General features: G+C 42.0%; 1 protein-coding gene across 1 annotated transcript in view; it reads right to left on the bottom strand.

Moving 5' to 3' along the window:
* ecpas (Ecm29 proteasome adaptor and scaffold) overlaps positions 1–16319 on the bottom strand; it is a 167180-nt gene that overhangs the window by 93246 nt on the left and 57615 nt on the right. The window contains 8 exon segments of the mRNA XM_085992949.1: positions 543–669; positions 1440–1543; positions 2197–2319; positions 2429–2495; positions 4026–4075; positions 5390–5468; positions 8399–8484; positions 13458–13577. Coding sequence (XP_085849075.1) covers positions 543–669; positions 1440–1543; positions 2197–2319; positions 2429–2495; positions 4026–4075; positions 5390–5468; positions 8399–8484; positions 13458–13577 — 756 coding nt within the window.

Raw genomic sequence — 16319 nt, 5'->3', positions numbered from 1 at the left:
GTAGTTGAGCTGTTTTTAAAGGGGTAATGCATGAGACCTTCTTGCTAATATCAGACCTTGACCTCGACTGTGTGGAACTTAAGACCACAGGATAACCACATCAAAGACTCCGTTAGGTAGTCAGTGTAGAGATTATTGAGGAATGGTTTCCTAATCGCCTTTTAATATGAGTTCCCTCCAACAATCACTTAAATTATCGTTATATACACTGAATAATCAAACTTTGTGAAAAAGGGTAAGATTTAAGCGTATAAGAAGCTAAATGTAAAAGAAAATATTTTTAAGCATCCGAATGAACAACTAAGTGTTGGTACCAACACAGACACAAACTGTGGACTATCTGATTAAGCTTTTAAAATTAATTTGAATTAGCAGATAATTTGAATTAAGCGACTTTGCACCGATGAGTCGACTGCAAAAGTTGTTGGAATGACACCTGCCGTACACTCTTAACTCTAATAATTTACTTTAGCAATGGTGGAAAGTTGGAGTCGTCAATGGAACCCCTCAATAAAACTTCCGAGGAGAAGAAAAAAAATTACCTTATCCTGAATGTAATGGACCATTTCAGGAAATGACGGCATGACTTTAGGGGTGCTTTCCTTCTCCGTTGTTTGAGTTGGTAGAGCCCTCAGAACACGTTGTGCTTCCCTGTGGACTTCCTCTCTCCTAATGTTAAACACTGGGAGTTAGATAACCAAATATTGGACTCTGGTTTAAAGTGTGCTTTGCTATCATTCTGTCTTGTTCAGCATCAGTGCTAATTTTACTAAATAGTTCCCACAATACATTTTACTTTCAAGCAGAACTGAGACGAATAGAAATGGATATTTAAAAATAAAAAGTGCTCTGACAAACCAGGTTAAGCAGTAAATTTATTTCCTCAGTGGAATTAATTCCTGCATATCCAAAACTCTGCTGCCTGTATCCTAACTCGCACCAAGTCCCATTCACCCATCACCCCGTGCTTGCTGACCTACATTGGCTCCTGGTCCAGCAACACCTCGATTTTAAAATTCGCATCCTTGTTTTCAAATCCCTCCATGGCCTCACTCCTCCCCATCTCTGTAACCTCCTCCAGCCCTACAACCCTCCAAGATCTCTGCGCTCCTCCAATTCTGGCCTCTTGTGCATCCCAGATTTTCAACACTCCACCATTGGCGGCCGTGCTTTCAGCTACCCAGGCCCCAAGCTCTGGAATTCCCACACTAAACCTCTCTGCATCTCTAGCTCTTCCACTCCTCCTTTAAGACACTCCTTAAAACCTACCTCTTTGACCAAGCACACCTGTCCTAATATCTCCTTATGTGGCTCGTGGTCAAATTTTGTTTGATAATGCTCCCGTGAAGCAACTTGGGATGTTTTACTACGTTAACGGTGCTATAGATAAATGCAAGTAGTTGTTGTATTACATTTCCCTGCTTTGAGAGAACACTTACGGATCTCCGGCAGCAAGTAACAGCATGTATCTGGATGGTATATGGTCTGAGGCAAACACTGTGCTGGCAAATTTCACAGCAACTTGCCGGACTTGCACTTCAGGCTGCAAAAATAGCAAGAGAATATGGTTCAGAGATTCCTTATGCACAGTTAAACTGGATTCACTATGGTTTTTTCTTCAACATCTTAATGGGAGTTCCATATTTAGAGCAGCTGCTTGACCTAGATTTTACAATTTGGTTTCAGGAATTCTTGATGTAGTGTTCAGTATAACAGTTAGTATCCAATTTGCTACAACACCAGATCTGTCATGTTTGTAGAAAATAGTAACATGTTGAGGCCCGCTCCTACATGATAAGCCATTGCTACAAACATTAATTGTAGGTTTTATGTATATTTTGGGTAGGAAGGGAAGAGTCATAAATATCAGCCCTTTCCTAATTAGCATTTAAAACCAATACTTGATGGTCCAAATTTGTGAATACAGGGCAATATAATTTGACAATAAATGGATAGCACAATTAATGGCCATCTGTAATTATGTCATCACAGAATGCCATTAATGCATAAAGTTAGTGCAACAGATGCGACAAATGACATTTAAATTCTTTAATTTTCTCCACATATCCCTTAATGAAAAATATAGTAATTCTTCACATTAATGCACTCTGTTCTATCAATGTTCAGAGTTTGTAATAGTCATAACATGAAGGGCTTTCTTTATAGATCAGTCTATTAATACTAGTTTGGATATACCTTCTCCAGATATGCAGCAACCAGAGCTTCCATGAGTGTAAGAGAAGCTCCTTGCAGTGAACAATAGGCTCCTACCATCATAGCCAGAGCTTCCTGAATGGAAAGCCTGATGTCGGGACCTTCCTAATAATAAAACAAATTAAAATCCCCTGTAATATTGGTGCTGCAATTGTTTAGAAAGACAACCAAGCACTATACCATGAAAGAAAAATGTCAGAGAATTTCCACATACCTTGCACATAGCTTCAAAAAACTGTTGCACAAGTGCTAAATCTTTCGTGAAAAGTTGTGGTAAACGGCTAAATATGTAGGGTAGAAAAACACATTTCACTGATAAAATATAATGGTTACTCGGTATGTACAGATGTCTAAAGCCTACCATGTTTTTGGTATTGGAAGATTTGCATGGTTAATAATGAAGGTTTCATTACTAATTATGAGTGGAAATGATCTTTCAGATGATGCAGGTAAGAGTATATTCCACAGTGATTTCGTTCCTTTAAATTGCTTGCGTTAATTATTAAGCTTCCCCTATGTCACATGCCTTCCCCACCCTCAGTATATTAGGTGGCATAACTGGGTGCAGATAAGAACATAAGAAATAGGAGCAGGAGTAGGCCACATGGCTGGATAGAGACAACTACAAAGATAAGTGTCTCCTGTCTCCCAAATGTGACCATGGTTGCTGCGGAGAGCACAAGAAAACTTAGAGAAATTGTTCTGGCCAAGCAAGTCATATATTTCCCACAGCTTAGTGTATGCTCCAGCAAATCTGGCTCAGCAAGTGATGGTTAATTGTGCATTTCGACTTCTGCATACAAAACACCGAATTATGAAGGATCTAAAATTGTTGCTCCTCAAAATAGTTCCTATGTGGGAAATGCAAAACACTCGTTAGATTAGAAAATGTATTCTCTAGTGACTTGGGCATGTGAGTGGAAGATAAGAAATGTATTTTTTTTTTTTAGAAATTGTTAAGATTTCTACTTGAGGTTCACAACTCCAATTTACTAATCCACTGCCTCCTAGATGCCATGTTCCTTTTGCAATATGATCCACCTCAATGTTTCCAATTTTATTACGCAGGGTTTAATTTTTAAGTGTATTATGAACCTGCTCCACTGTACGTTACATAGAATCGTACCGCACACGAGGGCGTCATTCGGCCCACTGTGCCTGTGCCAGCTCTTTGAAAGAGCTATCCAATTAATCCACTCCCCCTGCTCTTTCCCCATAGCCCTGCAAATGTTTCCCCTTCAAGTATTTATCCAATTCCCCTTTGAAGGTTACTACTGAATCTGCTTCCACCGCCCTTTCAGGCAGTGCATTCCAGATCATAATTTGCTGCGTAAAAAAAATTCTACTCATCTCCCCTCTGGTTCTTTTCCCAATTACCTTAAATCTGTGTCCTCTGGTTACCAACCCTCCCGCCAGTGGAAACAGTTTCAATCAAAACCCTTCATAATTTTTGTGTTATGAAATGTTGGTTGTTTATAATGTTCAATAAACTATAAAATAGAGTATGATAAGGGCTCACTTATTAAGAACAGGGAAGAAATCAAGTACGTTATTTTGTAATTGGAGATAGCATACGTTGCTGGAGACATGCATGGCCACAAATTCAGAAGACCCATTTTGAAAAGAAACCCAGAATATGATTAAACATTTACATCGCTGAGATATTTGTTCAAAAATAGACGTGCAAATATACGTACCATAACATCAAATACTTCTCGTCATGCAAAATAGATGCAAAACATTACAACTATTTATAACTACTACACAATATTATAAAAAACTACAATTAAAATCAAATTATAAATATTCACCTGGATAATTTCCCAACTGCTGAATATGCCATCGAAAGGGCTTTCGGATCCTTGGGAAGGATAAAAGAACAGTTTTAAAAAAATGCAATTTAGTATAGATTTTGGAGGCAAGGGACAGTGAGTAAGATGTTGAACAGTTTTGCAACTCAAACGGCAGACTTAAATAGAATTTTAAAAAATACAGCAAAATCAACTTGCTTACAGTGCATTTAAGATAATTACATTTTCTTAAGGAGAAAATTGCCAAGAGTACATCTGTGAGCACTCCCAAATGGCTCAATTAATTAAGGCAGTGAATACCTCAGCCATGGAGTGGGCCTTTGGCGTAGCGGTAGCATCCCCGCCACTGGGCCAGAAGGCGTAGGGTTTCGAACCCCGCTCCAGACAGTCCCGGCAAGTGGAGTCAGAGCTCCGGCTCTAAATTCTGGGTTGACATCCAGCGGGATACTTGCGTCCGTGGGTGTGGGTGGCCCCCCCCCTCGTATGGGTTGTGGGAGCCCGTAAAACCCTCCCGCCATAGGACTAACCACCCTAATGGCTGGTACGAAGATGGTTACGGTCATGGAAGGAGCGTTAATCGCGTCCAGAAATCCTTCCACCACTTCATACAGTTCCGCAAAAGGGAACAGTATGAAGACACGTACAACGACGACCTCAGCCATAAGGAGGAGAAAGGCTCCAGATTCAATCCCAGTTCTGTGCTACAATTGGCCTCAGGTGTCCTTCCTTAGGGAGAGGAAAATCAGCCGGATTATCTGATGGCTATTTAGTGTCTCCTACTGGAACTGCATGTGCACACGTTGGGCATTGCCTTGGCAACGATGCACACAAAGTTGAATAGCCTGCTGTCTTTCACTGTCTAAGCTCACATCACATGAATATCCATTTGGCTGAGGTAGCAGAGGACAGCCATGGAATCACCCTCTAGCAAGGAGCCAGTGCTTTCAGGCGAGGAAAGGGAGTGGGGGAGAAAATAGAAAGAGAAAAGGAATTCTAAATGCCAGATTTGATCCTTGGTCTGTGCGAAGGTGGGTCTTAGCTGTAGGAGTGATACAATTGGCATCAATACTCCGTCTGAGGTTTTGAACTCCCAACTGCTGTAGAGTTACCTCTAGGTGAGGCCAGGAATGGACTTGGTTGTGATGCTGCCCATAATCTAATAGTCTCCTGACAAAGCACGGTCTCACGCATGAAGTATGGCTACTTGGGTGAGGTGTACCGGAGGACTGATGGCACTTGGGGAACTCTAGCCCAATTTAAGATACGGCACTTTCATAAGAGACAGTGAGAAAGTAGGAAAGTGTAAAATACAGGTGCCAAAATAAGTACAAATTTATGGATCAAATCGATTTCAGAAGCCTTACCTCTTTATATTCATTGATCAATTTAGTAAGTCCATTTAGAAGCATTGGTCCCAAAGGTTTAATTTTATTATCAGGACAACTGTAAACAATAAGGAGGATTAGTGCAAACAGCAAAGAAAATGTTATTTTACAAAATGAACATTCTACTTAACGCTACCTCAAATGTTAAATTGACAAGAAAAGCAGTGAAACGAGACATTTAAAAAAAAAAATGCTCGACTACTTGTGTTCAATAAATATGTCCCGTAATAGCTTAACCTTGCAACAAATTAACCTTCCTTTCAGGATCAAAAACTGACAACCCCACTGGATAGGCAAATCTAGATTATCTAACCAGATATCCACATGTTCAAATATAAAACCCGATTGTTACGGAACAAATGATGCCTATTTATGAGTGCGTCAGCAACCTCTCATGGCAGAAAATTAGTACTGCAATTGATTCCCTGCAAAACCATGGGCAGCAATTATTTTAGGCACGTGGTCAATTCAAATTGTCTCTGGAACTAATGCAGATGAATCAGGCATTGTTATTGTGCCTTGCACTATGTAATGTTATACTTAAGTTAAAGTTCAATAACTAGCGAAAAAAGTGTTACTTACGAGCTTCAGCCTTGTCTTTTGCACTCACGAGCTGAGGCTCCATGAATATCTCCATCCTCAATGATGGTAGAGCCCAGCACGTGAGTGCAAAAGCCAATGCTGAAGCATTTGCAACCATCTTCAGCCAGAAATGCAGAGTGGATGATCCATATCGGCCTACTCCTGAGTTACCCACCATCACAGAAGCCAGTCTTTAGCCAATTCGATTCACTCCACGTAATATCAAGAAATGGCTGAGCGCACTGGATACAGCAAAGGCTATGGGCCCCGACAACATCCCAGCTATCGTGCTGAAGACTTGTGCTCCAGAACTAGCCGTGCCTCTAGCCAAGCTGTTCCAGTACAGCTACAACACTGGCATCTACCCTACAATGTGGAAAACTGTCCAGGTATGTCCTGTCCACAAAAAGCAGGACAAATCTAACCCGGCCAATTACCGCCCCATCAGTCTACTCTCAATCATCAGCAAAGTGATGGAAGGTGTCATCGACAGTGCTATCAAGCGGCAATCACTCACCAATAACCTGCTCATAGAAGCCCAGTTTGGGTTCTGCCAATACCACTCGGCTCCCGACCTCATTACGGCCTTGGTCCAAACATGGACAAAGGAGCTGAATTCCAGAGGTGAGGTGAGAGTGGCTGCCCTTGACATCAAGGCAGCATTTGACCGAGTGCGGCATGAAGGAGCCCTAGTAAAACTGAAGTCAATGGGAATCGGGGGTAAAACGCTCCACTGGGTGGAGTCATACCTAGCAAAAAGGAAGATGGTTTTGGTGGTTGAAGGTTAATCATCACAGCCCCAGGACATCACTGCAGGTGTTCCTCAGGGCAGTGTCCTAGGCCCAACCATCTTCAGCAGCTTCATCAATGACCTTCCCTCCAACATAAAGTCAGAAATGGGGATGTTCGCTGATGACTGCAGTGTTCAGCGCCATTCACAACTCCTCAGATAATGAAGCAGTCCATGCCCGCATGCAACAAGTCCTGGATGACGTTCAGGCTTGGGCTGACAAGTGGCAGGTAACATTCGCGCCACAGAAGTGCCAGGCAATGACTATCTCCAACAAGCGAGCATCTAACCACCTCCCCTTGACGTTCAACGGTATTACCATCGCCGAATCCCTCTCCAGCAACATCCTGGGGGGTCACCATTGACCAGAAACTTAACTGGACCAGCCACAAATACTGTGGCAACAACAGCAGGTCAGAGGCTAGGTATTCTGCGGCGAGTGTCTCACCTCCTGACTCCCCAAAACCTTTCCACAATCTACACGGCACAAGTCAGGAGTGTGATGGAATACTCTCCACTTGCCTGGATGAGTACAGCTCCAACAACACTCAAGAAGCTCGACGCCATCCAGGACAAAGCAGCCCGCTTGATTGGTACCCATCCACCACCTTAAACATTTACTCGCTCCACCACCAGCGTACCGTGGCTGCAGTGTGTACCATGTACAAGATACACTGCAGCAACTCACCAAGGCTCCTTTGGCAGCACCTCCCAAACCCGTGACCGCTTCCACCTAGAAGGACAAGGGCAGCAGGCGCATGGGAACACCACCACCTGCAAGTCTCACACCATCCGGACTTAGAAGTATATCGCCGATCCTTCATCATCACTGGGTCAAAATCCTGGAACTCCCTCCCTAACAACACTGTGGGAGTACCTTCACCACACCGACTGCAGCGGTTCAAGGCAGCAGCTCACCACCACCTTCTCAAGGGCAACTAGGGATGGGCAATAAATGCTGGCCTTGCCAGCGACGCCCACATCACATATACGAATAGAAAAAAGATCAGGCAGCCACTTAAGAGGAACAGTTCAAATCAATGGAACTCAAGTATTTTAAAAAGTAATATATATTGTATCGCTCCCCCTCACTCCAAGTTATCTAGATCCTCCTTTGGGCTGCCTCATTTGCCCTCCCCTCTATGCTGACTCATTTCCCAACATTCAGTAATGCTGCACTTGAACCAGTTGATTGAAGGCATCCATTTCTCCCTTGCTGTGCACATCTCCTCCTCCTCCCCCCACCCCCTTCCTGATGGACTAATAAAGATTGGGGACTCACTACATGAGGAATCATAGACCTTAACCTGCATCTTAGCACCAAGTAATCTTTGACAGATTTACTCAGTTGTCTAATTATGTAAAACACTAAGCATTCGACCCTCTTGGCACTATCAATTCAGGTGAGATATATTTCACACAAGGGATGCTTTTGAAGGGAGTATCATGAGCAATTTGTAGCTTATTTCTCCCTTACGAATCATATAAAATATTTAAAGATAATTGAGAGAATGTTTTATTAATAGCTTTAACCAGATAATCTGGGCAAGACTTCCCATTTATAACAATCTAACTTTTACTGTAATACAGCAATTCTTTAGAGTATTAGAACTTACGTTGAACATATATGGTGTACAAATTGTAGGGTGAGTCCTCTCAACTTTGCATTCGTATTGGCACCAAACAGTCCATCATATACCACCTGTGAAAACAAGACTGTGAATCATCACTATTTTAACAGATCTATGGCCTCACATGAACAATTAACAGTTCAGATTACTTGAATTAAACCCTTTGTTATAGAACAGTTTGTGAAGTTAAGGTGTAAATGTCCAAGTTTGCACTGCTACCAAGGAGTGTCTCAGTGCATTCTGGGAAACGACAGGCATACTGCCCATTAATGGAGTGAAAAGGATAGGCATCATGCCTATAATTTCCCAATATAACAGAATTTACAGCAGAGAAACAGGCCATTCAGCCCAACTGGTCAATGCCGGTGTTTATGCTCCACACGAGCCTCCTCCCACCCTACTTCATCTCACCCTATCAGCATATCCTTCCATTCCTTTCTCCCTCATGTGCATATCTAGCTTCCCCTTAAATGGATCTATGCTATTCACCTCAACCATTGCATGAATTCCTTATTGGATTTATTAATGACTATCTTATATTTACAGCCCCTAGTTTTGGACTCCTCCACAAGTGGAAACATCTTCTCTACGTCTACCCTATTAAACCCCTTCATAATTTTAACAGCCATAATATTCACAGCCAGAGGGTGCCAGAAGCAAAACTCGAGAAAATCGGCCCTTCGATTTCTGGATGGATGGCCACAAAGTACATCATCAGAACCAAAGCATCCCACACTAAAAGCATAAGATACCAGAACTTTTTAATGGGCATTATACAACTCAGTATTTTCCTAATAACTTCCTACGTTTCATAACTTGTGCTTACAGTGCTGTGAAGAATTCAAACGTGCAATATTGTCGGGTCGCAATTTTACAACTCAGTTTGAATAATGCTCTGTGCAATGAATCACTTTTATTGGGAAATCCAGTCACTGAGTTACTAAGTACTGTTACCTTCCTTATGTAGAAAAAAATAATATTGCAAGCTGCACTACTGCTAAACATGTGGTGGAAGTTTGTTTTGAGAAATTTATTGCATTTCAATTTTTGAATAGAATAATATAGTACAGAAAGAGCCCATTCGACCCATCGTGCCTGTGCCGGCTCTTTGAAAGAGCAATTCAATTAGTCCCACTCCTCTATCCATAGCCCTGCAAATTTTTCCCTTTCAAGTATTTATCCAATTCCCTTTTGAAAGTTATTATTGAATCTGCTTTCACCGCTCTTTCAGGCAGAGCATTCCAGATCATAACAACTCGCTGCATAAAAAAAATTCTCCTTCTCCCACCTCTGGTTCTTTTGCCAATTACCTTAAATTTGTGTCCTCTGGTTACCGACCCTTCTATCAGTGGAAACAGTTTCTCCTTATTTACTCTATCAAAACGCTTCATGATTTTGAACACCTCTATTAAATCTCCCCTTAATCTTCTCTGCCCGAGCATTTGCTGATTTTTAAAAAATTTGTAGCATTTGTCCATCATATTCCATCTTTGCAAGACAATCGCAGTATATGAACCTCAAAATATGACCAGAAATAATGTACATTTTTACCAAATGAAATTAACTCCAGTGGGAAGGACTATATAGCACGCCTTCATAAAAAGGTTGGACGTAGAATGCCATGCTGTTCTTTAACTAAATAGGGTAAGCACTGTAAATAATATCCCTGAAGAACTTCACTGGTTTCAAGTTTTAATAAGAAATTTTCAGGGGTCTGCCATGGAGCCTTGCACAGTCATTCCAGGCAGTACGGAGTCATTGCGTCCGACAACATGAATCACTTCACAGTACATCTGCTCAGAATCAACAGCACTGTTTTGGGATTTTTTTGGAGACCAAAGGCTAGCTATATTTACCTTGTTTCCTTCCCATGCCCACCTCTCTTCACTGATCACCAAACAGTTAAAGATGAAAAACTAAATCTGCGATTGTCTATAAACAGACAAAAACACTGTCAAGAACAATTTCAATGTACGTGTTGCAAGGGGATCTCCTGGTCATGAGCTGCACCAGTGCGTTCACTCATTTGATTCAGTATATAGAACATAAAGAAATAGGAGCAGGAGTAGGCCATACAGCCCCTCGAGCCTGCTCCGCCATTCAATAAGATCACAGCTGATCTTCGACCTCAACTCCTCTTTCCTGCACTATCCCCATATCGCTTGATTCCCCTAGAGTCCAAAAATCTATCTATCTCAGCCTTGAATATACTCAATGACTCAGTATCCACAGCCCTTTGAGATAGAGAATTCCAAAGATTCACAACCCTCAGTATAGAAATTTCTCCTCATCTAAGTCTTAAATGGCCGACCACTTATCCTGAGACTATGCCCCCTAGTTCTAGACTCTCCAGCCAGGTGAAATAACCTCTCAGCATCTACCCTGTCAACCTCCCTGAGAATCTTATATGTTTCACTGAGATCACCTCTCATTCTTCTAAACTCCAGAGTATAGGCCCAATATACTCAATCTCTCCTCATAGGACAACCCTCTCGTCCCACGGATCAATCTAGTGAAGCTTCATTGCACCACCTCTAAGGCAAGTATGTCCTTCCTCAGATAAGACGACCAAAACTGTGCACAGTACTCCAGGTGTGGTCTCACCAAAGCCCTGTACAATTGTAGTAAGGATTCCTTACTCTTGCACTCCAACCCCCTTGCAATAAAGGCCAACATGCAATTTGTCTTCCTAACTGCTTGATGTACCTGCATGCTTTGTGTTTCATGTACGAAGACACCTAAATCTCTCTGAACACCATCATTTAATAGTTTCTCACCATTTAAAAAATATTCTGTTTTTCTATTCTTTCTACCAAAGTGAATAACCTCACATTTACTCACATTATACTCCATCTGCCACCTTGCTGTCCACTCACTTAACCTGTCTATATCCCTTTGCAGGCTGTGTGTGCTCCTCACAGCTTACTTTCCCACCTAGCTTTGTATCATCAGCAAACTTGGATACATTGCACTCGGTGTCCCTTCATCTAAGTCATTAATATAGTTTGTAAATAGCTGAGGCCCAAGCACTGATCCTTGCGGCACCCCACTAGTTACAGCCTGCCAACCGGAAAATGTCCAGTTTATCCCTACTCTCTATTTTCTGTCCGTTGACCAATCTTCTATCCATGCTACCCCCAACCCCATGAGCCCTCGTCTTGTGTAGCAACCTTTTATGTGGCACCTTATCGAATGCCTTTTGGAAATCCAAATATACTACATCCACTGGTTCCCCATTATCTACCCTGCTAATTACATCCTCAAAAAACTCTAATAAATTTGTTAAACATTATTTCCTTTTCATGAAACCATGTTGACTCTGCCTAATCATATGATGATTTTCTAAAGTGCCTGGTTACCACTTCCTTAATGATGGATTCCAGCATTTTCCTGACGATTGATGTCAGGCTAACTGGCTTGTAGTTCCCGGTTTTCTCTCTCCCTCCTTTATTGAATAGCGGGGTTACATTTGCTACCTTCCAATCCGCTGGGACCGTTCTAGAATCTAAGGAATTTTGGAAGATCACAACCAATGCCTCCACTATCTCTACAGCCACCTCTTTTAGAACCCTAGGATGTAGGCCATCAGGTCCAGTGGATTTATCGGCTTTTAATCCCATTAGTTTCTCAAGTACTTTTTCTCTACTGATATTAATTACTTTAAGTTCCTCACTTTTATTAGCCCTTTGGTTCCCCACTATTTTTGGTATGCTTTTTGTCTCTTCTACTGTGAAGGCAAATACAAAATATGTGTTTAAAGTCTCTGGCATTTCCTTATTCCCCATTATAATTTCTCCTGTTTCAGCCTCTAAGGGACCAACGATTACTTTTGCTACTCTTCCTTTTTACATACTTGTAGAAGCTCTTACAATCTGTTTTTATATTTCCTGTTAATTTACTCTCATTCTATTTTCTCCCTTATCAATTGTTTGGTCATCCTTTGCTGATTTCTAAAGCTCTCCCAATCCTCAGGCTTACTACTTTTCTGCGCAACATTATAAGCCTCTTCCTTTAATCTAATACTATCCTTAACTTCTTTAGTTAGCCACGGATGGATCACTTTTCCCGTGGAGTTTTTATTTCTCAATGGAATCTATATTCGTTGAGAATTTTGGAATATCTCTTAATTGTTTGCCACTGCTTATCTACCGTCATACCTTTTAATCTAATTTCCCATTCTACCTTAGCCAACTCACCCTCAAACCTATGTGTTGGCTTTATTTAAGTTGAAGACTCTTATTTCGGACTGAAGTATTTCACACTCAAACTCAACGTGAAATTCTACCATATTATGATCACTCTTCCCCAGAAGATCCTTTACTATGAGATTACTAATTAACCCTGTCTCATTACACTGTACAAGATCTAAAATAGCCTATTCCCTGGTACGATAGATCCCTGGTTGGTTCCAAGACACATTGTTCTAGGAAACTGTTTCGAATGCATTCCATGAACTCTTCCTCCAGACTACCTTTGCCAATTTGATTTGCCCAATCTATATAAAGATTAAAGTCCCCCACGATTATTGTATTCCCTTTGTTACAAGCAAATTCCATGGCAGCCCTGTAAATGGAGATTTTTTTAAGTTAAGGGTAGTTATATATTCCAAGGAACAGAATGCACTCATTTTTTTTCTCCCTTTGAAAAGGTGCATAAGAGACACGCTCTGTCACGGAGAGGATGGGTTTGCTGTCTGTTCCCATATTGCTGCCAATGCTACTCCCTAGATAGCCACTAGGTAGCACTCAATAATAACAAAGAGCAGTATCTAAATGTAGCACTGGGAAGGGGTGGGGAATCCAACAAAAACAGTGATTAATAGTATACACCCCTTTTAATTGGTAATAAAATCTAGTGCAAGAGAAAATGTAAACCCTTGTGTGGCACTTGATCAATTCTAAGATAAAATGGCAATCATAAATAGTGAATCTGAAGAAGTCCACGTTTGGATTCAGTAGCATTAGATTTCAGCTTAAACATCCTCAAAAGAAAGTTGTAGTTTGTATTAAAGTAGCCCGGTTGGACAGTAGTATCGAGTGTGTACCTGTATACTGGCTGGGAATGTCTCTGCAGCCTGTCTGGACCGCAATAAGTGAGGGAGAATCTTCAGTTTAACTCTGGTGCTAACCGGCTCCCGTTTCAGTTCAGGTTTTAAGGCTGCTCCCTGCAAAAGATTAGCATACATTTCTGTTAAGGTAACTAGAACTGTAAAATCAAACAAACTGCAATAAACTTTATACATATTATTACATTGGGGGGGGGGGGGGAGCAGCTCATGTAAATAAGTTTTAATATTTATAGTAATACCTGGAGCCCTAAAACAGAAGGTTTAAGAAATGTTAGACATACGGTATGGAACAGAGACAGTTAAGAGGTGGCCTAATAGAGGTTTTCAAGATGATGAGAGGTTTTGATAGAGTAAATAGGGGAAAAATATTCCATCTGGCAAATGGGTCAATAACTGGTGGCCATAGATTCAAAATCACTGGCAAAAGATCTGGAGGGGAGATGAGGAGAGATTTTTCACTCAGAGTTGTTGGGATCTGGAACGTTTTATCTGAAAAGGTGGTGCAAGCCGATACCATAAATAATTTTAAAACAGAATTGGATCGGCACTTGAGGATGAACAACTTACAGGGTTACGGACAAAAAGCGGGTTGTGGGACTAAACACGACTGCTCTTTCAAAGAGCCAGCACAGGCACGATGGACCGAATGGCCTCCTTCTGTGCTGTAAGTGTCTATGAATTCCTATAACAGCACATAAGGTCTGTGCTAAAGTAACTGATCTGAGCTAGGGTGGCAGAAGACAACAGGTCTTCAGAAACAACTCTTTCTTCTGCTACTGGTACTAACTGATGCTGGTGTGTAATTCCACAGGTACTGCCCTCCAGTGATGTGCTAAAAAGTGTTTATTCTTTATTTGAGAGCCTGGACAGCGATTATTGGCAGGCTATTGGATCAAAAGTGGAGGGGTGGGGGGGGGGGGGCATCATAGCCAAGCTCAATTGTATATAGACACACACACATTTTCTGACAAGAGGTCATTGGATAGTGATGATGAGCAGGAGCCCAGACTGCTTTTCCCTTCCTGGTACCAACTGTAGAATCCCTTCTATCATCTTAGCTAAGATCAGTTAATTTAGCACAGGCCAAACGTGATCTAAATACCATGAGGCTGTGCATTTATCCTCTAAGCCAGCGGGGCTGCTGGAAAGGCACAACACATTTCTAATACTTTTGCAGCCATTTACAGGAAACTTTGGTTTATCCGGAGGCTAAATGTCCGGCAAGCTCGAGCCACCGGCAAAAATCAGGAGCCGTTTTGTTAGGTTTTTTTTCTTCTCGTGGCTTTTTTTTTCCAACAGTCAGGCTCTGCACAGTCTCTCTGAAGCTGTTGCTAAGCGACAGAGACGCTTCCAAGGTACGGCCTTAGAAGCTGTTGCTAAGCAACAGTGTTTGTTGCCAGATACGGAAACATTTAAAATTTTGGGTGCGAAACCGAATCTACAACCACCAGGGCCCACGGAGAGAGATGAAACCATATTTTGAAACTTTGGGCGTCCACTTTTCCCATCCCATCCCTTGCATTAATCACAGTACACTTGAAAAAATAAAACATTTACAAGCAACAATTATATCCGACAAAAGATTCCTAGGACTATGAAGTAACAATTTCAGTCCAGGTAACATTTAATAACATAAAATAAAGTCTGGAGGTTTGTTTTTGTAAGTCACATATGGATGAGATGAAACTACTGCTCCATAAATCACTGCCATCTAAAATGAGACTGGGCAAGAAACCGGAAGATGATGGCCTACCCTGCAATTGTACATCAGCATCAGTCAGAGCGTTCAGGAGGGGAAAAGAAAAAGGGTACTGATCAATGACGACAGCTCTAATTGGGCATCTGTGACTGGTGGAGTATCTTGGGGACTGCTGCTGTTCAAAGTGGTCCAGCCTACTTAAATAATCAGTTTCTCCTACGTATTTATTTGTGCAGGTTATTTCCAATTTTCATCACTCTGACTGATGGGCCTGAACTCACTGGGTGACCAGAGCAGTCTGACACTCACCGCCTAGGTTACTGAATTCATTTGAACAGAAACTTAACCAGCCGTGTAAATACAGTGCCAACAAGAGCAGGTCAGAGGCTTGGTATTCTTCAGCGAGTGACTCACCTCCTGGCCCCTCAAAGCCTATCCACAAGGCACAAGTCAGGAGTGGGATGGAATACTCTCCACTTGCCTGGATGAGTGCAGCTCCAACAACACTCAAGAAGCACGTTTGATCGGCACCCGTCCACCACCTTAATTAAACATCCACTCCCTCCACCACCGGCACACCATGGCTGCAGTGTGTACCATCTACAAAATGCACTGCAGCAACTCGCCAAGGCTTCTTCGACAGCACCTCCTAAACCCACGACCTCTACCACCTAGAAGGACAAGGACAGCAGGCGCATGGGAACATCACCACCTGCAAGTTCCCCTCCAAGTTACACACCATCCTGACTTGGAAATATATCGCCGTTCCTTCATCGTCGCTGGGTCAAATTCCTGGCACTCCCTACCTAACAGCACTGTGGGAGTACCTTCACCACACGGACTGCAGTGGTTCACGAAGGCGGCTCACCACCACCTTCTCAAGGGCAATTATAAATGGGCAAAAAATGCTGGCCTTACCAGCGATGCCCACATTCCGTGAATGAATAAAACAGAACATTTTTAAAAACTGTTTAACGAATATGGAAATCATAAGAAATCAATTTTACAGTGACACTGGGCTGGATTTTCTGAATGGGAAGCTTTTGGAGGCGGGACTGCTGCTTGCTGGGTTCCAGTCCCACCTCCATCAGCTTCTGGCCACCCAGTGGGAATTTTCCCTAATTGACCTTTTAAGCCCG

This window comes from Somniosus microcephalus, chromosome 1 (assembly GCF_052327205.1).
Source record: "Somniosus microcephalus isolate GS21.2 chromosome 1, FLI_Smic_1.0, whole genome shotgun sequence".
Taxonomy (NCBI): Eukaryota; Metazoa; Chordata; class Chondrichthyes; order Squaliformes; family Somniosidae; genus Somniosus; species Somniosus microcephalus.
Note: the sequence above shows the minus strand (reverse complement) of the source record. Positions and strands in the feature narration are given on the sequence as shown.